Below are 24,762 nucleotides of genomic sequence, written 5' to 3'. Positions count from 1 at the left end.
AATGGTTTCACCACTAGCCTAAACATTTCTGATAAATGGTAGCTGGGTTTTCCTTCTGTTTTGCAGTATATCAACTCCGGAAACCTGGAACAGTTGCTAGACAGTAACCTGCATTTGCCTTGGACTGTGAGGGTAAAACTGGCCTATGACATAGCAGTGGGCCTCAGCTACCTTCACTTCAAAGGCATTTTTCATCGGGACCTCACATCTAAGGTATGAAGGCTTTACTTTCACAACTCATTGAGAGATACCACCATTCTCTTTTGCCAAGAAAGCTGACAGATTTAACATTTAATCACAGAGGACATAATTCATTACATTTTATAGTTAGTCCTTAGAAAGCCTACTGTTCTGTTTTTGAGACAGTATCTCACTCTATTGCCAAGGCTGGAGTGCTTCTGCCTCCTGGGTTCAATGATTCTCGTGCCTCAGCCTCCTGAGTAGCTGGGACTAGAAATGTGCATTACCACACTTGGCTAATTTTTAGTAGAGGAAGAATTTTGCCATATTGGCCAGGCTGGTCTTGAACTCCTGGCTGCAAACAATCCACCACGTTGGCCTCCCAAAGTGCTGGGATTACAGACGTGAGTCACTGTGCCCCACCTTAAGCCTATATTTTCTTACAGAAGATTCCTTTCAGTGCTGAGTAAGCCAACACATATACTTTTTTTTTTTTTTTTTTTTTTTGAGACAGGGTCTCACCTTGTCACTCAGGCTGGAGTGCAGTTGCGTGATCTTAGCTCACTGCAGCCTCCATCCCGTGGGCTCAAGCAATCCTCCTACCTTAGCCTTCTGAACAGCTGGGACCACAGGTGTGCACCACCATGCCTAGCTGTATTTTTTGGTTTTTTGGGTTTTTTTTTTTTCTGCTCTTATTGCCCAGGCTGGAGTGCAATGGAGTGATCTTGGCTCACTGCAGCCTCCACCTCCTGGGTTCAAGCAATTATTCTGCCTCAGCCTCCTGAGTAGCTGGGATTACAGATGCCCGTCATCACCCCTAGCTAATTTTTTGTATTTTTAATAAAGATGGGGTTTCACCATGTTGGCCAGGCTGGTCTCAAACTTCTGACCTCAGGTGATCCACGTGCCGTGGCCTCTCAAAGTCCTGGAATTACAGGCGTGAGCCACTGTACCCAGCCTTTTTTTGTATTTTTAATAGAGATGGGGTCTTGCCATGTTGCCCAGACTGGTCTCAAACTCGTGAGCTCAAGCAGTCCACCTGCCTCAGCCTCCTAAGGTGCTGGGATTACATGTGTGCACTGTGCCCAGCCAACGCATACATCTTGAGAGCCTTCATGTTTAACTTCAATCTCCTGAATATGTGTAACAAGAGCAAATGACATGAGAAAGGTTAATAAATTCTTGCCTTATAGGAGTGACAGCAGTCAAGGCAGTATAGGGGCCTATCAGTTTTCTTTCCTGTGGCCCCCAGGATGTAGTTCTTAGTTAAGAGCAGGAGTTCAGTGATTTTTAGTCACTTGAATGCAGGTTTTTAGGGCCATAATGTACTGACCCATTTTCTGCCTGTGTGATTGAGTTTCTGCTGCCCTGCCAGTTCCTCTTTGGCATCAGCTGATCTCTGTAGCACTCTTGCTGTCCAAATTGCTGTGTGACCAGGTTAGAAAAGAGTCTCTTTCAGAGGAAGTTGGCCATGCCACAAAACAGGCACCTCATAGCCAAATGGCCTAAGATACCATCATGACAAGGTTTATATAAATAGTACTGTTTGATTATTGATGGGGGAACTGTAAGGCAATCTAACATATCTAATATGACTTCTGCCCAAGAACTGAATTAAAGTCTGCTAGGGAGGTGTATGAGAGTTTTGTACCTGCCTAAGAATAGCTGTCACTTCATTCCCCACCCTCAATACCTACATTTACACATATTCACACATGCATGCACATACCTCTCCTCCTTCTGTCCTAGATGAAGGGGAGGGGAGCCTGTCTTAAGAAAAAGCTTGAAAGGGAACAGAAGTAGCAGTACTCTGAGTCAATAAAGCCTAAAGCAGTAAGTACCTGGATGCCTCACATGGAATGGTTTTGGTGTGTGGCAGACTCATTTGTAGTCAGCTGCACTGTTCCTGAAGGAGAACAAGACTGGCAAGTAGAAACTGGGAACCAACTGAGGCCTAGTTATAAGGAGCCCTTTATCTACTTTACTGTCTGTAAGAACTGGACAGTTAGGCAGTTGGGACCTGAAAGGTGGTATCTTATCTCTTCATTAGCCATTTCTTCTCCCCCAGAATGTTTTGGAAAACCAAAACTAACAAAAGTGCAGGCCAGGCATGGTGGCTCACGCCTGTAATCCCAGCACTTTGGGAGGCCGAGGTGGGCAGATCACCTGAGGTCAGGAATTCAAGACCAGCCTGGCCAACATGGTGAAACCCTGTCTCTACTAAAATACAAAAATTAGCCGGGCACGATGGCGGGTGTCTGTAATCCCAGCTACTTGGGAGGCTGAGACGGGAGAATCACTTGAACCTGGGAGATGGTGGTTGAGGTGAGCTGAGATCGTGCCACTGCACTCTAGTCTGGGCAACTGAGTGAGACTCCGTCTTGAAAAAATAAAAATAAAAATGCATTTGTTCCAGGTAAATGGATGGGGTTGAATCAATTTAGATATCAAATCTTTGCTTCCTACTCAGAAAGCACCATTTTTTCTAAGATAGAGGGAGTCTGTGACAAAATATGTATCAGTTACACAGATATCCACCCCCACCCCCCCACACACACACACAAGTGTCTCCTGTCTCTGGCTGCAATGATGAAAGAATATTAGAGGAACTTCTGACCTAGAGGTACGTACAGTCTTGTTGGCAAATAACTAAAAGGTAGTGGACAGCATTTTATAATTGTTTAGCTACATACATAGACGACAAGTTTTCAGAGCAGGAAAGATCACTGTGGGCCAGGGTAGCTACGCTTCCTCGAGGAAAGCCTCCACTCCCCAAGAGATCATCATATTCCCTTCTGTGCCCTGAAAGCACTTTGTCCCATTGCACTAGTATCCAAGTGTGGTTCTGTCCGGGCTTCTTGTGCTGTATTACAAAAATAATTAACCTTTTTGGACTATAGGATAAGACCACTATCCTTTGCTTTTCCTAATGGGGAATGAGTATTCCCAGTGTCAATTGGCTTGAGACAAGAAACTAGGAACATAGGAGAAATAACTCCCTATATTTCTGGGCTGTACTTTCTTGGGTCTGGACTTTAAGGAGGTTTTGAGGATACTTCCAGGTGGTGAAAGCAAAGGACTTTTGCAAACTCTAGAGGAAGGCTGGGAAGTACACTATAGGGGATCTCAAGTTGAAGACAAACAAGTGAGTCTTATGAACCAGACTGTCCAATTTGAGATACTGTCTGTGTTCATTGCCCTTTTATCATCTCTGAGATTTATCTGGTAAAGTTTTGTCTGAATGTTTCAGCCTCATTGTAACCGTGTTGCAGGAATTAGGGAGAGGAGTGTATGTCTATACCTAGGCCAGAGCAGCCCCACCCAAGATACCTGTATGGTGGTGGCAGTGGCCCTAAGAACAAAAAGTCCCGAGGGAGAAATAAAGCAAAAGGGACAGTAGAGGGCTCTGAGGTTTCTAAATTATCTCTTCATAGTCCATCTTGGGTCTGTGTTTTATTTCTTTAAGGACAGTATCAGGTTTTCTTATATTTTAATGTTATACACTCCATATCACTTGATTGTTCTGTTGTGTCTGTATCTCCCACCAGCATATGAGTTTCTCAGGTGCTCCTCTTATTTACTTTTGTTTTCTTAGCACCATAGAGCCTATGAGAGTAAAGGCTTCCTGGGCATATTTCAGGGAAGGGCGTGATAGCAAAGAGGCTGAAACGCCTGCTCCAGAGCTGAGATTCCGGGTCCCAGGCCCAGTTTTGTCCCTATCTCTGAATGACTTCAGTGACCTTGGAACTCCGTGCTCCCAGTCTGTAAAATAGATGCTGTCCTTGACTTTGCAGGAGTGATCAGTCCACATTGCTCAGACCAGAGCTGACAGGAGGGATTTAAAGTAGAGGTAACATGTTCCATGTGGGTAAACCAGGACAGAGAGAAGTAGATGCCTTTTTCCAAATGATCCTGAGCCTGTGGTTGGAAGCAAAAAGATCCCAAGTTTCCTATCAACGTGCCTCGTGAAAGTAGTATTGCCTTTATAGGATTCATGTCTGCAGCTACTGCAATAATGCTCTAAGAGTAAAATGTCTGTCAGATATAGTCGTTCAGTCTCATTTTGTAATTACTTCTAAGAAACAGCCTGAAACAGACTTTTACAGTGGCAAGGCTAAGAACTTACTTAGAAGGAAGTGGGAGGCAGTGTGGCTTTAAAAATACTCAGTTCATGAGCACTATGAAGAAATGCCAATAGCCACACACAGGCTTTTATCAGTAGCTCTAGGAGTAACCAGTACACATATACCTGAGCCTTGGCTCTTGGGGGCAGCTGAGAAAGTAGTTGCTTCTGCTTAATACTATTACTGCCCAACATCAGGAAAGTACTACTGATCTTCTGTGGTTACTGTTGGGAATGAGTATGAATTATGAATTGCACCTTTAGTTCTTAGTTCTTTTCTGTTGTTATTGTTGACTGCATAGAAGCCACTTAGGTGATTTCACTAGAATGAAAAGCCTATTCAGTTATGGTCTTAGGCTATGCCACACAATGAGGAATAGAAAATGCCAATTTTCAGAGTGAAGAGAACATGAATTAGGAACAATGTTGAATGCTGGAGGGATGTAGAGAATGACTGTTAATGTACCCTGCAGTTAATTTTTATAATTAAAACCATCAGCAGCTTCTGGGAACTATTTATGCTATGCTATTAGAGGGCACAATATTGGGGAATCCAATCTCTACCTTTCATGGGCTCTACTCTAGTTGTGGAGATATTTAAGTCAGCAGGTCATTACACAAGAGCTATGGTAAAGGTACGGGATCACATGGTGGGATTGAGGGTAAGGGATGGGACATATCACACCAAAACAGATAATCCTCTAAGAGACTTGACATATAGCAGTCCCTGAGGCATTTAGGAGTCCGGCAGTTCGGTCACTGATCTCCCTGTGATATGAAAAGAACCTCTTAACTGTTCAGTCTTTCAGTAGAATCAGTCTTTTCCTGCCTGATCCTAACTGAGTTTATGAAGTCAGTTTGTTGGGGGCGAGGGGAAAGAGGTGAAGTCACATAGAAAGTGTTTTGTTGCAGAAACAGCTTTAGAGTGAACATGAATTAATAGACTTGGCATTTCTCCACTCAGGTGGCTTTATTCAATGTTAATACTGACTGTGCAGCTGTTCCAGGACACCTCAGGTACTTATCTCAGGTGTCTGATCTGGCCCAGTTCTGAAGAATTTGTGTAGGTTTCCAGGAAATGCATCCATGGCCACCCTTTTGAGTCTCTTGTCATCTCAGTCCTCACTATGGAGAGTGGAATGTATGATTATTGTATACATTTGACACACGCTTTTTGTAATTTCAGTTTTTGAGACAGAGTCTCACTGTTGCCCAGGCTGGAGTGCAGTGGCGTGCTAACTGCAACCTCTGCCTCCTGGGTTCAAGTGATTCTCCTGCCTCAGCCTCCCGAGTAGCTGGGATTACAGGTGCCCACCACCACACCTGGCTAATTTTTGTATTTTTAGTAGAGACAGCGTTTCACCATGTTGGCCAGGCTGGTCTTGAACTCCTGACCTCGGGTGATCCGCCTGCCTTGGCATCCCAAAGCTGGAATTACAGGCATGAGCCACCACACCCAGCTTGACACATGTTTTTAAAAGAAGCCCCGTTGTTTCAGTCATCAGACCAAACTTCCATTTAACACACTTTTGCCAAGCTCCTTCTGGGTGCCTGTGCTAGGTTACAGATACAGAGACAAATGAAATCATTCCTTGCCCGTGAAGAGGCAAACGTGTAAGTCACTGCTGCAGTGTGATATAATAGGTGTGAGGACAATGAGGAATGGGAACCAGGCAGCAGTAGTGCCTGGGCTGCTTTTTGAAACTGAAAAGGTCACCTCTTGCCTCAGGGAAATCAGACTGGGCCTCTCTTACTGCTTAGTGTAGGCAGGGCTATGTCACTCAGAAGTCTTCTGGGAGGGAAGAGACATAGGTGACATATTTGAGCTGCCACTGCCTCACAGGCTGGTGCCCTATAGCTGAGGCTTTGGCTAATAGGAAAGCTGGCCTAGGGCCCATCTTCTCACAGTCAAAATCAGGGAGCGGGGGTTGCTGAGCCAGCAGGACTGATGAGAGAGCCAAAGCCAGGACAAGCACGAGGACTGTCCTTCCTGGAAGCCAGAGATGAGGCATGTCTACCTGTGATCCAGGGTAGAAGTGATGAAATCACGGCTCCTTCCAGCTTGGGGAAGGGGAATGGTGTAATCATGTCAAGGCCAGAGTAAGGGATTGATTTGTACCTGACAGGAATAAGCAGGAAGTGACCTGGCCATGTCTTAGCAACTAGATACTAAGGCTGGCAAGGAAGAGGGAGGGCTGGTTTGGGTCAGATGGGGCCTTGCTGGCTCCAGAAGTGTTTCTGTGAGCCAAGGATCCCTGCTGTCTGCTATTCTGAAGGAAGGGGGTGGGGTGAGGTGCCTCTTGAGCCAGAGCAGTGTAGGGCTATTTTGAAAGCAGCTATTTGGGGAGAGGTGGTTGCTGCTTTGTTTATTTACAGGTCATTTGGGTTGACCTGAAGACAGCATTTGTTCAGTGAGCATATTCTCAGCCTGTCTCATGAATTGAAACCTGTGAGGAAGGAAGGACCAAACCAGAACTTGCTCCTGAGGGGTTCATAGCTTTTCTGCTAGACTGTAAGAGGAGTGTCGTAGAGGAGGAGCTAAAGGAGTTGAGATGAGAGAGAGAGAGAAAGATGAGGTCATGGCTAAAAAGGTAGCTTGCCTTAAAAGACAAAATTTTCTTAGGTGAAAAGGATAATTGGGAGGATATTTCAAATGGAAGGGAACAGTGTAAGCAAAGGCAAAGGCTTGAAGGACCTGTTCAGGTTTGGTAAGTCAAGCTTGTCTGTGACAAGTTTGGATTAGGGTATGTGCATAGGGGCACCAGGAACAGGGGACAGCAGCTAGGCCAGTTGGATATAGCCAGATCATAGACTTTTAATGCCAGAGCAGAGGTTGCTTGTGATCTTGTAGACAGTGAAGGTTAGTGTAGGCTTAGACACTTGTCTTGTGCTTATATGAAGTTGGCAAGGTCAGGCCTGGGCTTTGGGTCTGTTTCTGAGGAAGGAGGAAGGGAGACCAGGGGCCTGATAGTCTGTTGTTCTCCCCTATATTGCAAGCTCCAAGAAGACAAAGGTTTTGGTTGTTTTCATCTAGCTATTTCTAGCACTTAAAACTATGCCTAGCACTTAGAAAGCAAAGACGAGTAATTGTGTTTGGAATGTGAAGTGTATCGTGGGGCAGCCTAAGTGTAACCAAGACCCAGGATTAACTAATCTCACCTGGCTGTATTAGAGCCCCTGATCTGACCAGTGGGGTCAGCTTAAGAGTGTGGTTCACCAAGAAGGAGAGGACAAGGTGCCCTGTGGTAGGAAGGGAGGAATGGGTGGTAACTCTGTAGCTGACTGATCCCCACTTCTGAGCCACGTTATTTTCTCTTCCTTCCTGGGAATCCTAGAACTGCCTGATAAAGAGGGATGAGAATGGTTACTCTGCAGTGGTAGCTGACTTTGGCCTGGCTGAGAAGATCCCCGATGTCAGGTGTGTAGCCCTACTGGATGCTGGAGTTCAAGGGACAGGGGGCTGAAGCTAAGGGAAAATTCTAGCCTCCTCCCCAGAGGCCAGGACTTGGTCACAGCTCAACTTCAGCTCCCTAAATTTGGTTAGTCCTTGCCTATACCCATCCTTGGGGTGGAGGAATGGTCAAAAGATTATATTGCACCAGCCAATGGCAAGCTCATTTTCTGTATAATCTCACCCCACAGCATGGGGAGTGAGAAGTTGGCTGTGGTGGGTTCCCCATTCTGGATGGCACCTGAGGTTCTCCGAGATGAGCCCTATAACGAAAAGGTAAGTTTTGAGGATCTCAAGGCCTGATTCTCCTTTTTTTTTTTTTTGAGATGGTCTCACTCTGTTGCCTAGGCTGGAATGTAGTGGCACGATCTCGGCTCACTGCCTCCCGGGTTCAAGCTATTCTCCTGCCTCAGCTTCCCAAGTAGCTGGAATTACAGGCATGCGCGACCATGCCCTGCTAATTTTTTTTATTTTTAGTAGAGACAGGGTTTCACCATGTTGGCCAGGCTGGTCTCAAACTCCTGACCTCAAGGGATCTGCCTGCCTCAGCTTCCTGAAGTGCTGGGATTACAGGCATGAGCCACTGTGCTCAGCCCTGATTCTCCTTAGAATCTACTCTTAGCAGAGTGTCCAAGATGTTCCTACTAAGAACAGGTAGATGTTCCTACAAGGTACCAGGAGTGGTACCTGGCAGCTGCCCAGTGACTGACTTGGATGAAATATGGGCAATATTAACCCAAGCCTGGGTTGTTAGATGGGGGGGTGGGGCGAGGCAGGGGCAGGGGCAGATACCCTACCCCTCAACTCATTAAGAGGGAAACCAAAGTCTGACTACCCACCAGGCAGATGTGTTCTCTTATGGTATCATCCTCTGCGAGATCATCGCCCGCATCCAGGCCGATCCAGACTATCTTCCCCGCACAGAGGTGAGCTGCAACCATGGGGATCATTGCCACTGATGGGGCTAGTTTGAAACAATGAAACTGTTCTGTCCCTGGGGTGGACTTGCTGGAACTGTCTGTTGCTGGTTGTCGGGGCAGCTCCCAACTTCTTCTACTGAGTCGACTAGGATGGGTCGGGGGATTAATGAACTGTCTACCTAGGTTTTCCATACCCATCCACAGAATTTCGGCCTGGACTACGATGCCTTCCAGCACATGGTGGGAGACTGTCCTCCAGACTTTCTGCAGCTTACCTTCAACTGCTGTAATGTGAGTGTCTTTCTCCCTCTGCCTTTCATCAGGGGCTGGTTGAAGCCTTTTCATCTGGTTAGGATTGTACAGAGAGGCTGCTAATTAGCTTCATGAGGGACCTTATTTTCTTTCTTTTTTTTTTTTTTGAGACGGAGTTTTGCTCTTGTTGCCCAGACTGGAGTGCAATGGTGCCATCTCGGCTCATTGCAACTTCCACCTCCCAGGTTCAAGCAATTCTCCTGCCTCTGCCTCGGCCTCCTGAGTAGCTGGGATTACAGGCATGCACCACCACGCCCGGCTAATTTTGTATTTTTAGTAGAGACGGGGTTTCTTCATGTTGAGGCTGGTCTCGAACTCCTGACCTCAGGTGATCCACCCGCCTCGGCCTCCCAAAGTGCTGGGATTAGAGGAGTGAGCCACCGCGCCCGGCCAAGGGACCTCATTTTCACTGTAGTGACAGCAACCACACCTCCTTCTCCTCCCTCTGGCTCTTAACTAACCTATTCAGAGCCCTGGACCAAGGAAAGAAAAAATTTGCTTTGTATTATCTGGTCCTCAGCCTGTAGGATAGACCCATCACTCCTTGCCTTGGGTGTTGATGGAACTCTGGTCCGGTTTTATTGTTGGACTGTGGATCCAACTGGTCCTGAGGCATATGAGAAAGGCTCTTCTTGGCCTTCATGTTAGCTCTGGGGCTAGACCTTATCTGTTAGGATCAAGGGGTGGGTGGGCTTTGTTCAGATACCTCCCAGAAACACATTAGGAGCAGAACTCAAGAACAGAATAAACTAATATGAGCATACTTTTGGAAGGTTCTGTGACAAGATGATAAGACAAACACTAAGACAGGGAGGGCAGTAGACAATAGTGTTTTCCCTGACCTGAACTGTATCTTCATTGTCTGGGGCCTTTAGAAAAGGTCTCTTAGCTGCACATCTGAATCTTCAAAGATGCCAGAAATAGACTCAAATGCCATCTTTGGGGTGGGAGATGGAGGGCAGGGCTCATGGCTGTTGTGTATACCTACAGATGGACCCCAAACTGCGCCCATCTTTTGTGGAGATTGGGAAGACCCTGGAGGAAATTCTGAGCCGCCTACAGGAAGAAGAGCAGGAGAGGGATAGGAAGCTGCAGCCCACAGCCAAGGGTAAGAGATTAGACCAGGGAGCCAAACCTAACCCTAAGGGAGGAAATTCGGATGTGGGGCCTTCTCCTCTTAGGATTGTGATTGCCAGGATCCCAGGTCCAGAAATAAAGGGGAGGGGAAGGAGATAACACAGAAAGTACTGGCCTCTTTAAGAGCTGTGGCTTAGCATACTGCTTCCCATCTCCAAGTCTGTTTCTTCAGTGGTGAAACGGGGCTGTGGTATCAACTTGCTTTCATGAGTGAAAACATTATGTGGTAAAATGCTGCTTCTATTTGTTATGACTAGTGAGAGTAACCCAGACTTAATTATTCTTCAGGATTCTTGGAGAAAGCACCTGGGGTGAAGCGACTAAGCTCACTGGAAGATAAGATCCCCCACAAGTCACCATGCCCAAGACGTACCATCTGGCTGTCTCGAAGCCAGTCAGACATCTTTTCCCGTAAGCCCCCACGTACAGTGAGCGTCTTGGACCCATACTACCGGCCACGAGATGGTGCTGCCCGCACCCCCAAAGTCAACCCTTTTAGTGCTCGCCAGGACCTTAAGGGGGGCAAGATCAAGTTTTTTGACCTGCCCAGCAAGTCTGTCATCTCTCTGGTATTTGACCTGGATGCACCAGGGCCTGGAACTATGCCCCTGGCTGACTGGCAGGAGCCCCTGGCCCCACCTGTTCGCCGGTGGCGTTCCTTGCCTGGTTCGCCTGAGTTCTTGCATCAGGAGGCTTGTCCATTTGTGGGCCGGGAAGAATCGCTATCTGATGGGCCCCCACCACGCCTAAGTAGTCTCAAGTACAGAGTTAAAGAGATCCCACCATTCCGGGCATCTGCCCTACCAGCTGCTCAAGCCCATGAGGCTATGGACTGCTCCAGTCTCCAGGAAGAAAACGGTTTTGGGTCCAGGCCCCAGGGGACCAGTGCATGCCCTGTGGGTGCTTCTGAGGAGATGGAGGTAGAAGAAGAAAGGCCAGCAGGCTCAACTCCAGTCACCTTTTCCACCTCAGGCATAGGCCTGCAAACCCAGGGAAAGCAGGATGGGTGAGGGGGGTTAGTCCCTGCCTCACCTTGGGGATGGACCTTCAGCTGAAACCATATGGCCCCCTAGGTGCACAGCCTTGATTCTTCCCTGGAGCCTACAGAGTAGGCAGGCTAGGCCAACCCAGGCTCAACTTCTGGGCTCCCAGTGCCCATTGGCTGTGTATCACAGGGGAGGCAGGAGTGAGAGGCCTTCCTAGTTAGGGCCAACAGCTGATATCAAGCCTCTGAAATCCGGCAAGGAGGTCTGCCGCCCACTGGACCCCCTCCAGTGCACTTCCCCAGACAGGACCAGAGGATGTCTAGTTCTAGGCTGAGCTGGCAGGCACCTATTACCCCGGTTCTTTCCCCACCCCAGGTCTGTCTCTTGCCCTTTCTTGGGGCATGTAAGCTACTGAGTGGAACATGGAGCTGACTAAGAGGCCATGACGGGCATGGCTGTTTCCCAGACCTGAAGATTGGGGTGCTTCTTGCCAGTATTCTAAGACACTTGAGTAATTGCTGTTTGCACTTACTGCATGGTCAGACCACGTCACTATGTTTCTATGCAAAGGGAGAGCAAGGCAGTGTTGTGGTCATGGCTCTTAGCTAACCTATTCAAAGACCTTTTCCCGTTGATTAATCTATTTTCGTATTTATAAAGGAGTCTTAATGTTCTGCCCCATAAGACTTTCAACCTTGTAGTTGGGAGTGGGGCTGGTTTTGTAGGCCCTAGGGCCTGCTTCTATGTATTTGTCAACATGTGATACATTCAGTTGATTAAATGGTTTATACATGGACTGATTTTCTTCCCTTCCTGCCATGGCTGGAACTTTGGGAACAGTCTGTCCTTACAGAGCTGCAATAAGAAATAACCAAAGATGAAGCTGGTCAAATATTTTCATAACTTGCTTTTGTTGATTTTTTTTGTAAAACCTTCCCAAGACATTTTCAGACTTAAAAATAAAGTCGGTGTTACAGGTGCTGGTCAGCCTTCTTACTTGTACCTCAGACACTGAGATAAAGGAGGAGGTCCAGGGCAATGCAGTGATATGTCTGTCAGGACACTCCCCTTCCCCTAAACTCAGTAGTAGTTGAGTATGACATTTACAGGCTAGAAAGACCCAAAATACCTCCGTTCCACCTGAGTGCTAGGTGGAAGTTGCATCAGCTGCTGCCCCAAGCGAGCTTCATCTTCTGATTGTGGGCTTTGGAGGAACGGGAGAACTGGCTCTTGGCCACTGTAAGGGGTACAGCTTTGCCACTCAAATATACCTTATTGTGGCATTCAGGGAGCCAGGGTCCAGAGCTGCCGGGCTGGGGTCCCTGGCTTACTTCCACATAGGCCATCACATAACCTGTCATAAAGGCATCAAAACCAGCCCGGTGCAATCCATCCCCAGGTACTGGGTTAGAACTGGCTTGGCTCCCTGGCACTTCTGAGGTAGCTGTATCAGCTATTTCAGGCCTTGTTGCTGTAACCCCCATCTCTAAGTCATTTTTGTTGCCTTGGTTGGAGTGAGGCAGGTTCCTAGTTTCATTCTCAGCCACCTCCTGCTCGGTTTCTTCAGCCTTGAGGCTATCCCCACAGACCTGCTTCTTGGGAGGACCATCCTTAGCTTCCCCAGAGGTCTGTGTCCCCGGTAGGTTCAACAAAGCCCTCTTCTGTTTTTCCCTACGTCGTCGCCGTCGCCGCTTGTCCTCTGCTGCAGCCTCATCAGTGTCAATGATAAGGTCAATATCGTGGGACTGAGGACACTGTGGTCCCAGGGGGCACCAGCCATAAGCCTAGGGGTGGGAAAGAGGCTTAGAAAGCGGCTCCAGGCATCAGAACCTCCCCTCCCAAGAAATAGGTGGGTGCTCTCACCGAGAAGTTGTCACAGATGCTGGTGGGATGAGGACGGTGGGTTGCTGGGGGCAGGCAGCAACGGTAATCAATATGGTCCCTCATGCTGGAAGGATAGTTGCAGAACTCCAGGGTCAGGTGTGGGCTGCCGGCTGCCCGCTGCTTCCCATTTTCCCGTTCACTGCAACAGCGCAAGAGGGTAATGGTCCACTAGCATATAAGCTCCATAAGAGCAGGGTTTTTTGGTCTGTTTTGTTCACTGCTGAATCCTCAGCACCTAAAACACTGTCTGGGCACATGGTAGGAGCTCAATAAATATCTTAAGTGAATGAAATAAACTCATATCAGGCCCCACCCCTTTCCCTCAACCATTTCCTCACCATTTCCGGAAGGCATATTCTAAGTAGGAGGCCACGAAGCGGGCATGAAACTCAGCAGCATATTTGGTGTCATAAATGCCTGCTGGGAACATCTCACACAGGTCAGCAGTGAAGGTTCCCAGACTCTCAGGGAGGTGTGCATAGAAGTTCTGGTACAGGAACACCAAGTCTATAAGGCCATTGTGTAGCACCAGGGGCCGGCGGGCTCGGATTAGCTCCAGGAATAGGGTCCGTACTGACTGGCTCTGGCTCTCATCACCCTAGGTGAAAGTAAAGGGGTCAATGAGGAGGACAGAGTCCCCCAGGGAGCCTCTTCTGCTGGGTATTTATCCCAGGCTTGCCCACTTGGAATGCTCTCTCTCTACCCAATGCTACCTACCCTCCTAGCAGTCTTGTTTCCCAAGCCCTGTCACTAGTGATTCCCCATACTCCCTAAGAAGCAGGTTCTCCCCAGGCATCCAGCCTAGGGTAGGAAGAAATAAAGTTACAGAAGGGCAGACTCAAGGCTAGGGAGTCTGGAGGCCTACCTTGTCATTGCCCTTATGGTAGGGGATGCCTTGGGCATACTGCTGGTTGAAGTTGAAGCCATGCTGTATCAGGAACTGCACAGACTTTGGTTCTATGACATACTCCTCCATGCACAGCAGAGTGAGATTGAACACCTGAGCCAGATAGGAATGTTCACCCTGGGAGAAAGAGAAAGTCTGCTATATCAAGATTTGGGAGAGCCAAGTTATGGAGGATGCAAAAGCTTAAGAATGATACAATGGACTCGGCGGGAAAAGGGTGGATGCAGGCGAGGGATAAAAGACTACACATTGGGCACAGTGTACACTGTTTGGGTGATGGGTGCACCAAAATCCCAGAAATCACCACTAAAGAACTTATTGATTTAACCAACCACCACCTGTTCCCCATAAACCTACTGAAAAAAAAAAAATCAAGTTAGGAAAAAAAAAAAACAGATTTGGGAGAAAAAAGCTTCATATCTGATGTTCCCCAGAATCTCTCTACCCTCCTCCCCACAGCCAGACCTAGGATTGGGGTGAGATCAGCTCATACCTTGTCTGGCTGTCGCTTGAAGCAGGCGAGGCCCAGGGAGAGGATAGAACGGGTCCTGGCAGCATGACACACAGCCTTGTAACGTTCCTCGATGCACCTTGGGGTTGGGTTGGGGGTTGCTGTGGCTGGGAGTTAGCCTTATGAAGGACCCAAACCACCCAGGTCAGTGACTGCCCCCCTCCACAGTTGAGGGCTGACACTAAAGAGAACAGGGCTTATACTTACTGGTTCAGCAAACTCTTCCTGTCCCCAAGCCCACTCAGCTCCTGGGGGGAGGTAAAGAGAGGGTTGACAGGCCTCTAGCACCAGCCCCTTCACAACCACCTGCCCTCCTCGTTTTCCAACTCTCACCGTGTCCACAGCCACGAAATTAGCTGTCTTTATGGCTAGCAGGAGGGATGGCCACATCTCTTTGAAGTTGTTGCTTTGCACATCCACTACGGGAACCCGGACTACTAGCTCCTCCCCAGATGTGCTTTTGCTGACACCACCTGGGGGTTAAGAGGGTGATGGATGTTCATGCTTACGGAAAGAGCCCAGGGGAACAGACAGCAAGCTAGGCCACGGTGATGGTGGTGAGGAGGGTAGTTTCCATTGGCAGCTTTTCCCACAAGCCTTTGTATCCCACGTGTTCCACACACAGGCCTTGGAGTGGAGAGTGCCCTGAATTTCGGGAGGAAGCCTGGGTCTTCCCCTGGCTTGTATGAGTCTGGGTAAATTACTTCCCACTTCGCTGTCACAATATATAGAGGAGAAAGTTGGACTAGATGACCTTTGAGATTCTTTTTTCCCGTGTCCTGCAGGAAACATTTTGCAGGGCTTGAGGATCTCAGCTCCCTTAATATCCCACAGGGATCCACACTACTGTTCTCATGGTGCCCCAGCGCCATAAGCAACAGTTCCCAGTAAGCCCCAGAGCCTGATAGTGCCACACACCAGAGCTGCCAATACGTCCTACCTTCCTTTGGACCACAATGCTCAATCCACTCCACTGAACTGAATCACAACTATTATTAGTAACCGTTATGAGCTCCAGACTACATCTCCCGCCATGCCTCCATCAGCTCCATGCTCCCAACGCTCCAGGCTTTTGCAGCCCGAGCCGCGGTGTACAATGGGACTTGTAGTCTCCTCGTGGCTAGTTCAGGCGGAAGGAACAGTCCTCTGAAGCTTGAGGAGTCTCTAGAACTATGAGCCCGAGGCCCTGCCCTCTCCCAGAGCGCAGAGGCTTTGAAGGCTACCCCTGGGAAGCCGCTCACCGTCGGAAGCTGCGGGAGCTGAAGCTGCGCCATCGTCACTGTAGGCGGCCATGACACCGCTCGTCTCCCGCCTGAGTCGTCTGTGGGTACGCTGGACTTGCGCTCCGTCTCCTGGAGCGGTTCAGGGAGTCGGGGATGGCGCGGGGTCTAGCCGTCGGGTCGCCGAGGGGTCGCACTTCCGTTCAGACCTCCCGGGTCCGGCGCGCGGAAGGCAGCCCGGCGCGCGCTAATTGCCTATTGGCTGGTGCCGCCGCCTCGCCGCCGGGATGGGCCCGAGCCACGCCCCCTGAAGTGCGCCGGAAAGCTGGGCGCGCTAGAGCTCGCTGGAGGTAAATTTTCTTTCCCGCACTCGCGGCGGGAACGCGGGGCTTCGGTATACTGCTCTCTTCATCAGCGTGGGCCGGGGGTGGAGGGATGACTGGGTTTGGGCTTTCCAGAGAAGGTGACGCTGCCTGAGCTGAGCTTAAAGCACGCCCAGGAGTTAGGCTAGGAGAGGGTCGTGTGGAGGAAAGAAAGGTGTTCTGGGCATCGGTAAATTCCCAGAGAGGATGGAGAGCGCAGTGCTCTCCAGAAAGTGAAAGAGGCGGGGAGTAAGCCGTCGGAGGAGGCTGAAGAGGGTGTAGGGCGACCGACTGGTAGGGAAGCTTTTGAAATAATCCAATCAAGTGATAATGTGGACTTGAATTAAGGCTGGCAGTATGGATGGCGAGGAAGGGACAAATTGTGAAGCAACTAGGCTGTATAGTCGACCAAGAGGGTGATTGAGCTTGAAAGAGATTTCTAGGCCGGGCGCGGTGGCTCACGCCTGTAATCTTAGCACGGTGGGAGGCCGAGGCGGGCCAATTACCTGAGGTCAGTTCAAGACCAGCTTGGCCAACGTGGTGAAACCCCGTCTCTACTAAAAGTACAAAAAAAAATTAACTGGGTATGGTGCGGGCGCCTGTAATCCCACTACTCAGGAGGCTGAGGCAGGAGAATCTCTTGAACGCGGGAGGTGGAGGTTGCAGTGAGCCGAGATCGCGCCATTTTGCACTCTAGCCTGGGCAACAAGAGCGAAACTCCGTTTCAAAAAAAAAAAGAGGTTCCTATTGGAGACTAGTACCTCCCTAAACACTCCGATTCCCATCCACCTGTGCCTTCCAATGCTCCTTTGTTACTCTTTGTTTATAGTTCATCTTCAGCTTCTCTCAGCTCAGCCCATTTCATCATTTATTCAGAACTGCTTGGGCCTGGCGCAGAGGCTTATGCCTGTAATCACTTTAGGAGGCCGAGGTGGGAGGATCGCTTGACTCCAGGAGTTCAAGACCAGCCTGGGCAACATAGTGAAACCTTGTCTCTACAAAAAAATTAAAAATTAGTTGGGCATGGTGGTGCGCACCTGTAGTCCCAGCTACCTGGGAGGCTGAGGCGAGAGGATGGCTTGAGCCCAGGAGATCGAGGCTGCAGTGAGTCATGATCCCCTCACTGCACTCCAACCTGGGTGGCAGAGCAGCAGAGTGAGGGACACACTGTCTATAAAAACAACAAAAAAAAAACTGTTTGGATTTCTCCTATCCTAAAAAAGGGAAACTCTTTTGACTATCCCCCATCCCATTAATTCATTTAACAAGTATTTATTGTGTACAGTTTACCTGGCACTGACTTTGGACACACACCAGTCAACAGAAGAGAATCAGTCCTTGCACTCAAGTCGTTTTTTACAGTCAAATTCAGGAAGTACACACTGATGGAAAGAATCAAAGTAATGTGAAATTACATTGGAGTTAGAGCTACAAGGCAGAAATATGTGATAGGATAAGATGAGGACACCTGATCTGGACATTTCAGTCAAGACTTGAAAAATGATTAGATGTTAGGTAAAGCATAAAAAAGTCCAAACAGGAAATGGATTGTGTGAGGCCCCAAGATGGACAGACACATTTGAGGTATTTAAGCAACTAAATTCAGTCAACCTTGTCTGGAGCACAGTGAGAGGGGATGAGGCGGATGGTGCCCGAATTACTGGACCCACAAGGCTGTAGTAAAAGGACTCCCTTCTATTCTAAGAGCAAGGGTGTGGCAGCCAAATCACTCCAATGGCCTATAAGGGACTTTGTGACCCTCCCCTCCCCGCCTCATCTGGTTTACTTCTCTGACCTACCACTCAGCCCCATCTGATTCCATTCTAACCACATTGGCCTGTTTACTGTACCACAGACATACCAGGCACCCTCCTTGGGGCCTTTGCACTCACTTAGAATGCTTTGGGTCTACCTTGATGACAGTCTTTTTTTTTTTTTTTTTTTTTTTTTTGAGACGGAGTCTCGCTCTGTCGCCCAGGCTGGAGTGCAGTGGCGCGATCTCGGCTCACTACAAGCTCCGCCTCCCGGGTTCACGCCATTCTCCTGCCTCAGCCTCCCGAGTAGCTGGGACTACAGGCGCCCGCCATCTCGCCCGGCTAGTTTTTTGTATTTTTAGTAGAGACGGGGTTTCACCGTGTAGACCAGGATGGTCTCGATCTCCTGACCTCGTGATCCACCCGTCTCGGCCTCCCAAAGTGCTGGGATTACAGGCTTGAGCCACCGCGCCCGGCCGATGACAGTCTTTAAAATTACAACATTAAACCTCACCTTGGCACTCTTTTTTTTCCCCACTTGCTCTAATTTTTGCTTTTCATGCTAATATTTATCACCTAACATGTTATGAAATTTACTTATGTTCGTTATTCCTTTTCTGTCCCCATTAGAATATAAGCTCCCTGAGGGCAGGAACTTTTGATGTTTTATTTACTGAAGTATGCCGGGTGCCTAAAACTGCATGGCATCTATTAGGGGCTCCATAAATATTTGCTCAATCTTTTTTTTTCTTTAAGAGACAGGGTCTTGCTGAGCCCAGGATGGAGTGCAGTGGCACAATCATAGCTCACTGCAGCCTCGACCTTCTGGGTTCAAGCTGTTCTTCACTTCAGCCTCCAGAGTAGCGGGATTACAGTGTTGAGCCACCACAACCAGCTTGCTCAAGAATTTAATGACCCGTAGTAAAGGCCTAGAGTATTTAAAAAAGAAAGAAAAAGGAAAAAAGGAAGGAAGGAAAGAGCGGGGGAGAGAAGAAAGAAAATAAAAGAATATAATGGGGTGCCACCCGGCGCCGTAGTTCATGCCTGTAATCCCAGCACTTTGGGAGGCTGAGGCGGTTTGATTGCTTGAGCTCTGTAGGTTGAGACTAGCCAGGGCAACATGGTGAAACCCTGTCTCTAACAAAAATACAAAAATTAGGTGAGTGTGGTGGTGGTGTGCGCCTGTGGTCCCAGCTGCTTGGAGTTGGGGTTGGGTATTGGGGTGGGAGGATTGCTTGAGCTGAGGAAGCAGAGGTTGCAGTGAGCCAAGATCACACCACTGCACTCCAGCCTGGGTGACAGAGTGAGACCCCATCTCCTGCCCCACCAAAAAAAGAATGGGAAGCCATTGAAGGTTATAAGGAAGGAAGTGACATGATCTGGAAAAGGTTCTTTTGCTCTTTGGAGAATGGATTGTAGAATGAATGTGGAAGTAAGCAGGTTTGGTAAAGGAAGTTTGGCTATGAAGGGAAGGAGGGTGGAACTTGATTGTGTACGAGTCAAGGGGAAAATCTTTCCCTTTGCCCTCTGAAGATCTGAAAAATCAGCTCACAAATAGCAAGTTAACTGGAAAAAAGGCATACAAATTTATTAACATGCACACTAGGAGAATCACAAAGTGATTACCCATCCCCCTACAGAGTTCGTAAGTTTATATACCATCTGACAAAACAGATTATGGGAGGGGTAGAAGAGAAATTCTGTTTTTCTGTTTTTGTAGAGACTTACTATGTTGCAAGGCTAATCTTGAACTCCTGGGCTCAAGCAATTCTGCCTTGGCCTCCCAAAGTGCTGGGATTACAGCCCTGAGCCAGCATGTCCAACTCTATTTGTTTTTAAATAAACTGAACTTTGGCCGGAAGGAGATTCTGTTGAAGGGCAATAAAGGGTTACTAGAGAGACTGGAATGGGGACAGATAATGGAATTGTTAATAGTTCTCTTTGGAATTTGAATGATCCTGAGGTACACAACACCTTGTGAAAGGGTTTGTTCAGGTATGGTTACATGTTAGTCTTAGCGAGAGGGGAAGAAAACACAAGTATTCTTTTTAGTGGGTTTGGACTGTAGGCAGATAAAGAGTTCCAGAGGAACAACTTTGTCCTGGCTTTGGGAGAGTCTGTGGGGTGGAAGGAGCAGAGAGACCTTGAGGCTTCTTGAGTTCAGCATGTCAGAGTGCCATATTTTGGGGTATTGGTTTCTTTCTTTTCTTTTTTTTTTTTTTTGAGACAGAGTCTTGCTCTGTCTCTTTCGCCCAGGCTGTGCAGTGGCATGATCTCAGCTCACTGCAAGCTCTGCCTCCTGGGTTCAAGCGAGCACGTCCAGCTAATTTTTTTTTATTTTTAGTAGAGATGGGGTTTCACCATGTTGGCCAGGCTGGTCTCAAACTCCTGACCTCAAGTGATCTGCCCGCCTTAGCCTGCCTTAGCCTCCCACAGTGTTGAGATTACGGGTGTGAGCCACTGCGCCGGGCCTGGGGTATTGGTTTCTGAGTTCCAGCAGTTAGACGGGATTGGAGGAGCAGGACCCTGAAGAGGAGGAGGGTAGGACAGTGCAAATGGAGGTCGATTTGAAGTTTTGTTTTTTTGTTTTTTTTTTTTTTCTGAAGGAGGAGGCAAGCTCTTTTGATGAAAATGAGGTGGTAAAGTCAAAGTTTTGGGGGGAGAGTTTGATACAGAGGCTTATTAGCAGGGACTGCATTTTATCACAGTGTAAGAATGCTGCTTGTGGATTTGAAAGAACAAGTTGCTTAATCTCCATAAACTTCAATTTCCTTATAAGTAAGATGGAGGTGATACTAGTACATACCTCATGGAGTCACCAGGAGATTGAGAGATCCAGTAAAGCACTTCATGGGTTCTGACATAGAGTTGGCACTCACAAAGTATCAGCTAATTGTAGCTGTTAGAGAAAAGGCAGCCATTATAACAGTCCGGGAGCAGTGAAAATCAACCAGGCACATTTTCTCATTGTTGATGGTCAGCCACCTATGGTTTACTAGATCAGGAAAAGATTAGGAATAAAAATAGCTAATCTCTTATTCTCCCACTGATTTGCCATCTGTTCTCAGACAGATCTTTTGTCCCTCTGATCCCTGGTTTCTTCCAGGATAAAATGAAGGTTTTGGACTAGATGACTACTAAAGGCTGTTTCAGTGTAACCATGCTACATCTCTAAGAGGCAGAGAAACCTCCTACCCCCATTCTCCCAGACACACCTAAACAACCCCTAAACACCTAAACACACAATCACAGTAAGCATCAGGGATACACAAATGCTCCCAAACAGGAGGCTTTGGTCCTTGACCCATCCCAGCCCTGGCCTCTGTTTTTGCATGTCTCCAGGGCTGTAACGCTGGCCCCCTTGAGGCCACTTGCTCAGCTATACTAGTTGTATCTCAGTGCTGCAGCCAGCCAAGAGTAAACTCATGAGCATCTTGAGAGTGCTTGAGAAAAGCTGGACCCTATGTGAATGGTGGATCAGACGGAGATGGCTATCACCCTTGGAAGGCCTCAAGATTCTGCCTCATTGTGACTGCTTTGGCTGGGTCTTTTTGTTTCAGGCCATCATGAGGAAGCCACGAGCAGCCGTGGGAAGTGGTCACAGGAAGCAGGCAGCCAGCCAGGACAGGAGGCAGAAGCATGCTAAGAGCAACAGTCAGGCCAAGCCTTCTGCCTCTGATGGTAAGGAACTTGGTTGTGGCCCAAGGCTCACTGGCCATGCAAGGGGGCAGATTCAGTCTGGGAAGGGATTGTGATAAGTATCAAGACATTAAGAGACTTACTAAGGGCCAGGTGCGGTGGCTCACACCTGTAATCCCAGCCCTTTGGGAGGCTGAGACAGGTGGATCCCTTGAGCCCAGGAGTTTGAGATCAGCCTGGGTAACATGGCGAAACCCCCTCTCTATGCTCGCATGGTGGTGAGCGTGTGTAGTCCCAGCTACTCGGGAGGCTGAGGAGGGAGGATCGCTTGAACCTGCAAGGCAGAGGTTGCACTGAGTTGAGATAGTGCCACTGCACTTCAGCCTGGGCAACAGAGCCAGACTCTGTCTCAAAAAAAAAAAGAGACTTCCTAAGGGTGTAATTCTGACTATATTGCTGTGTGACATTAGGATAATTGCTCTGGATGGCTGTTTTCTTACCAGTAAAATGGAGCAGTAGTTCAGCATTTCCTCCCTCATGTGGCTTTCATGGGACCAAATGAGTTTATGAACCTGAAAGTGTTTTGTAAATAGGAAGGTCCTGCACCAGTATATATTATAGCTGGCTAAAACTATTAGGTTTTCATTATGGCTCAGAGACAAAGAAGCCAGCAGTACCACCCTGAGAAATTAAGGCCAGAAATTTAGCCACAGCTACACACAATTACATAACTCTGGTCTGACTCCAGCTCCAAAGCTTAAAGGAGTTTGTTGGGGGAAGCCCTAACTGGGAGCATGCTGCCACAGACTGCTGTGTCCCCAGACCCTGGTGCCCAGCCTATGCAGGGATGATTCCTGAGTGTCCTGGGGCCCCAGCAGGCCTGGCCAGGCAGACGGAAGAGGTGGTATTGCAGGCCTCTGTCTCCCCATACCATCTATTCAGAGACGTAGCTGAAGTCACAGCCTTCCGAGGGAGCCTGCTAAGCTGGTACGACCAAGAGAAGCGGGACTTACCATGGAGAAGACAGGTAGGCAGGCGAGGAGCAGGGACAGTGGGTGGGAGGCAGGCACCCAGCCCCCTCCACCCTAACTCCTCATCTGGGGTTGCATTGACAGGCAGAAGATGAGGTGGACCCCGACAGGCGGGCATATGCTGGTCAGTACATCTCCTGAGAGCAGGGCCACTTTGCCTCGAGGCCCTTGGGTCTGGAGGCTGTGGGCCAGGTAGGGCAGGTCAGCAGTGTCCTTATGCCAACCCCTTTCCCCTAGTGTGGGTCTCAGAGGTCATGCTGCAGCAGACCCAGGTTGCCACTGTGATCAACTACTATACCGGATGGATGCAGGTGACTCCAGGGGAGGAAGGGAAGGGTCATGGGTCGGACCCCAGATGAGAGCCTTTACTTTGGGGTGGGTGTAGAGAAGGCTTCCTCTACCACCCTCACCCTTGATCTTGTCTCTTTCTGCCTGCCTGTGGCTATAGAAGTGGCCTACACTGCAGGACCTGGCCAGTGCTTCCCTGGAGGTGAGAGCCACCCTAGGCTAGGGGAAATAGGAACGATGGAGGGACTGACAGGTGATCTCTCTGACCTCTGATCCTACCCACAGGAGGTGAATCAGCTCTGGGCCGGCCTGGGCTACTATTCTCGTGGCCGGCGGCTGCAGGAGGGAGCTCGGAAGGTAAGGGGATGGCAGGAGGGTAGGAACCCAGGAGTCTTGGGTGTCTCATAATCTTGAGTCTTGCACTCCAATCAGGTGGTAGAGGAGCTAGGGGGCCACATGCCACGTACAGCAGAGACCCTGCAGCAGCTCCTGCCTGGCGTGGGGCGTTACACAGCTGGGGCCATTGCCTCTATCGCCTTTGGCCAGGTGATCCCACAGCCCACCCCCAATTTGTGCATGCCCAGCCTTCTTCCTCCCAGCCCAGGCTAACTCTTTGGCTCCTCTGTGCCAGGCAACCGGTGTGGTGGATGGCAACGTAGCACGGGTGCTGTGCCGTGTCCGAGCCATTGGTGCTGATCCCAGCAGCACCCTTGTTTCCCAGCGGCTCTGGTAAGATGTTGGGGTAACAAGGGTGCTTCGGGGTGTCTCCAAAGGAGCTCTGGCTCACAGCAGTGTTCCCTTTTAGGGGTCTAGCCCAGCAGCTGGTGGACCCAGCCCGGCCAGGAGATTTCAACCAAGCAGCCATGGAGCTAGGGGCCACAGTGTGTACCCCACAGCGCCCACTGTGCAGCCAGTGCCCTGTGCAGAGCCTGTGCCGGGCACGCCAGAGAGTAAGCCTACTGGGGAAGGGGCACTGAGAAGTCCTAAGGGGTGACTCTGCCCTATGACACCCAACCCTGTGCCTCTCAGGTGGAGCGGGAACAGCTCCTAGCCTCACAGAGCCTGTCGGGCAATCCTGATGTGGAGGAGTGTGGTGAGCATCAAACCTAGCCCCCACCCCAGCCCTTCCTGGCCCAGTCAGAAGCCCCACTCCAGTTCTTCCTCTAACCTGAGTAAGATTCTGCAGAACTTGGCCAAAGCCTGCTCTCTAGATTGGCCCCTAAAGCCCTCTCGGCCTGAGTAGGGTTTGGGGATCTCCGTTCCCAGCTCCCAACACTGGACAGTGCCAGTTGTGCCTGCCTGCTTCAGAGCCCTGGGACCAGACCCTGGGAGTGGTCAACTTCCCCAGAAAGGCCAGCCGCAAGCCTCCCAGGGAGGAGAGCTCTGCCACCTGTGTTCTGGAACAGCCTGGGGCCCTTGGGGGTGCCCAAATTCTGCTGGTGCAGAGGCCCAACTCAGGTACCTGGATACTGGGTGTGCAAGGCGGTGGCGTGAGTAACAAGGGAGAATGGAGGGAATGGGCAGCTGAGGCCTGACCCCTGCCTGGCTGCCCTCCCTCTCAGGTCTGCTGGCAGGACTGTGGGAGTTCCCGTCCGTTACCTGGGAGCCCTCAGAGCAGCTTCAGCGCAAGGCCCTGCTGCAGGAACTACAGCGTTGGGCTGGGCCCCTCCCAGCCACGCGCCTCCGGCACTTTGGGGAGGTAAGTGAGCAGCGGAACGGCTAAGGATGGTGGCTTTTGAGGCTATATCCACAGGCCTATTTGAACCTCTTGGCCCTTCCTCCAGGTTGTCCACACCTTCTCTCACATCAAGCTGACATATCAAGTATATGGTCTGGCCTTGGAAGGGCAGACCCCAGTGACCACCGTACCAGCAGGCGCTCGCTGGCTGACCCAGGAGGAATTTCACACCGCAGCTGTTTCTACCGCCATGAAAAAGGCACTACCTTTGTTGTCTTTGTTGTACTTCCTTGTGTTTCCTACATGAACACAAGCATGTAAACAGGAAAAAAAGCATTTTTTTTTTTTTTTTTTTTTTTTTTTTTCTGAAGGAGGAGGC

General features: G+C 49.3%; 3 protein-coding genes across 13 annotated transcripts in view; 2 read left to right on the top strand and 1 right to left on the bottom strand.

Moving 5' to 3' along the window:
* The window catches only part of TESK2 (testis-specific kinase 2), a 155,313-nt gene extending 143,224 nt beyond the window's left edge, over window positions 1-12,089 (top strand). For 2 of the 3 annotated variants that reach the window (XM_011946379.1, XM_011946369.1), the window contains 7 exons: window positions 67-213; window positions 7,639-7,721; window positions 7,946-8,030; window positions 8,597-8,680; window positions 8,879-8,965; window positions 9,977-10,094; window positions 10,412-12,088. In XM_011946379.1, coding sequence (XP_011801769.1) covers window positions 67-213; window positions 7,639-7,721; window positions 7,946-8,030; window positions 8,597-8,680; window positions 8,879-8,965; window positions 9,977-10,094; window positions 10,412-11,133 — 1,326 coding nt within the window. In that variant the 3' untranslated portion in view covers window positions 11,134-12,088. Of the gene's footprint in view, window positions 1-66; window positions 214-7,638; window positions 7,722-7,945; window positions 8,031-8,596; window positions 8,681-8,878; window positions 8,966-9,976; window positions 10,095-10,411 lie in introns of all 3 variants that reach the window. The other variant, XM_011946360.1, reaches the window with a different exon arrangement.
* TOE1 (target of EGR1, member 1 (nuclear)) lies at window positions 12,002-16,486 on the bottom strand. 2 transcript variants are annotated; one of them, XM_011946392.1, is made up of 8 exons: window positions 15,653-16,486; window positions 14,745-14,884; window positions 14,619-14,659; window positions 14,394-14,490; window positions 13,859-14,017; window positions 13,332-13,591; window positions 12,973-13,132; window positions 12,002-12,893 (listed from the first exon to the last, which is right to left on the bottom strand). In XM_011946392.1, the coding sequence occupies exons 1-8, from the start codon at window positions 15,702-15,704 to the stop codon at window positions 12,273-12,275; spliced, it is 1,530 nt and encodes a 509-aa protein (XP_011801782.1). In that variant the 5' UTR covers window positions 15,705-16,486; the 3' UTR covers window positions 12,002-12,272. The 2 variants fall into 2 exon arrangements, with proteins under 2 accessions (XP_011801782.1, XP_011801792.1); XM_011946402.1 differs by lacking the exons at window positions 14,394-14,490; window positions 14,745-14,884.
* The window catches only part of MUTYH (mutY homolog), a 13,307-nt gene continuing 3,732 nt past the window's right edge, over window positions 15,188-24,762 (top strand). The window contains exons 1-14 of one of the 8 annotated variants that reach the window (XM_011946442.1): window positions 15,188-15,738; window positions 21,308-21,428; window positions 22,265-22,413; window positions 22,502-22,541; window positions 22,655-22,728; window positions 22,866-22,907; window positions 22,991-23,062; window positions 23,138-23,251; window positions 23,337-23,434; window positions 23,511-23,655; window positions 23,735-23,798; window positions 23,972-24,163; window positions 24,268-24,404; window positions 24,490-24,642. In XM_011946442.1, coding sequence (XP_011801832.1) covers window positions 15,703-15,738; window positions 21,308-21,428; window positions 22,265-22,413; window positions 22,502-22,541; window positions 22,655-22,728; window positions 22,866-22,907; window positions 22,991-23,062; window positions 23,138-23,251; window positions 23,337-23,434; window positions 23,511-23,655; window positions 23,735-23,798; window positions 23,972-24,163; window positions 24,268-24,404; window positions 24,490-24,642 — 1,437 coding nt within the window. In that variant the 5' untranslated portion in view covers window positions 15,188-15,702. Of the gene's footprint in view, window positions 15,739-15,816; window positions 15,982-16,006; window positions 16,059-21,307; window positions 21,429-22,222; window positions 22,414-22,501; window positions 22,542-22,654; window positions 22,729-22,865; window positions 22,908-22,990; window positions 23,063-23,137; window positions 23,252-23,336; window positions 23,435-23,510; window positions 23,656-23,734; window positions 23,799-23,971; window positions 24,164-24,267; window positions 24,405-24,489; window positions 24,643-24,762 lie in introns of those variants that run through there. The other 7 variants (XM_011946433.1, XM_011946423.1, XM_011946415.1 and 4 more) reach the window with 7 other exon arrangements.

This window comes from Colobus angolensis, unplaced genomic scaffold, assembly GCF_000951035.1.
Source record: "Colobus angolensis palliatus isolate OR3802 unplaced genomic scaffold, Cang.pa_1.0 Scaffold106, whole genome shotgun sequence".
NCBI lineage: Eukaryota > Metazoa > Chordata > Mammalia > Primates > Cercopithecidae > Colobus > Colobus angolensis.
This window is presented reverse-complemented; position numbering and strand designations above follow the sequence as displayed.

Bases quoted from the DNA above. Each gene is read 5' to 3' on its own strand.
- TOE1 (XM_011946392.1), bottom strand. From the start codon at position 15,704: ATGGCCGCCTACAGTGACGATGGCGCAGCTTCAGCTCCCGCAGCTTCC. The intron at 14,018-14,393 runs GTATGAGCTGAT...TCTTTCTCCCAG, and splicing joins TCAAGCGACAGCCAGACAAG to GGTGAACATTCCTATCTGGC. The intron at 12,894-12,972 runs GTGAGAGCACCC...TCCCACCCCTAG, and splicing joins GCATCTGTGACAACTTCTCG to GCTTATGGCTGGTGCCCCCT.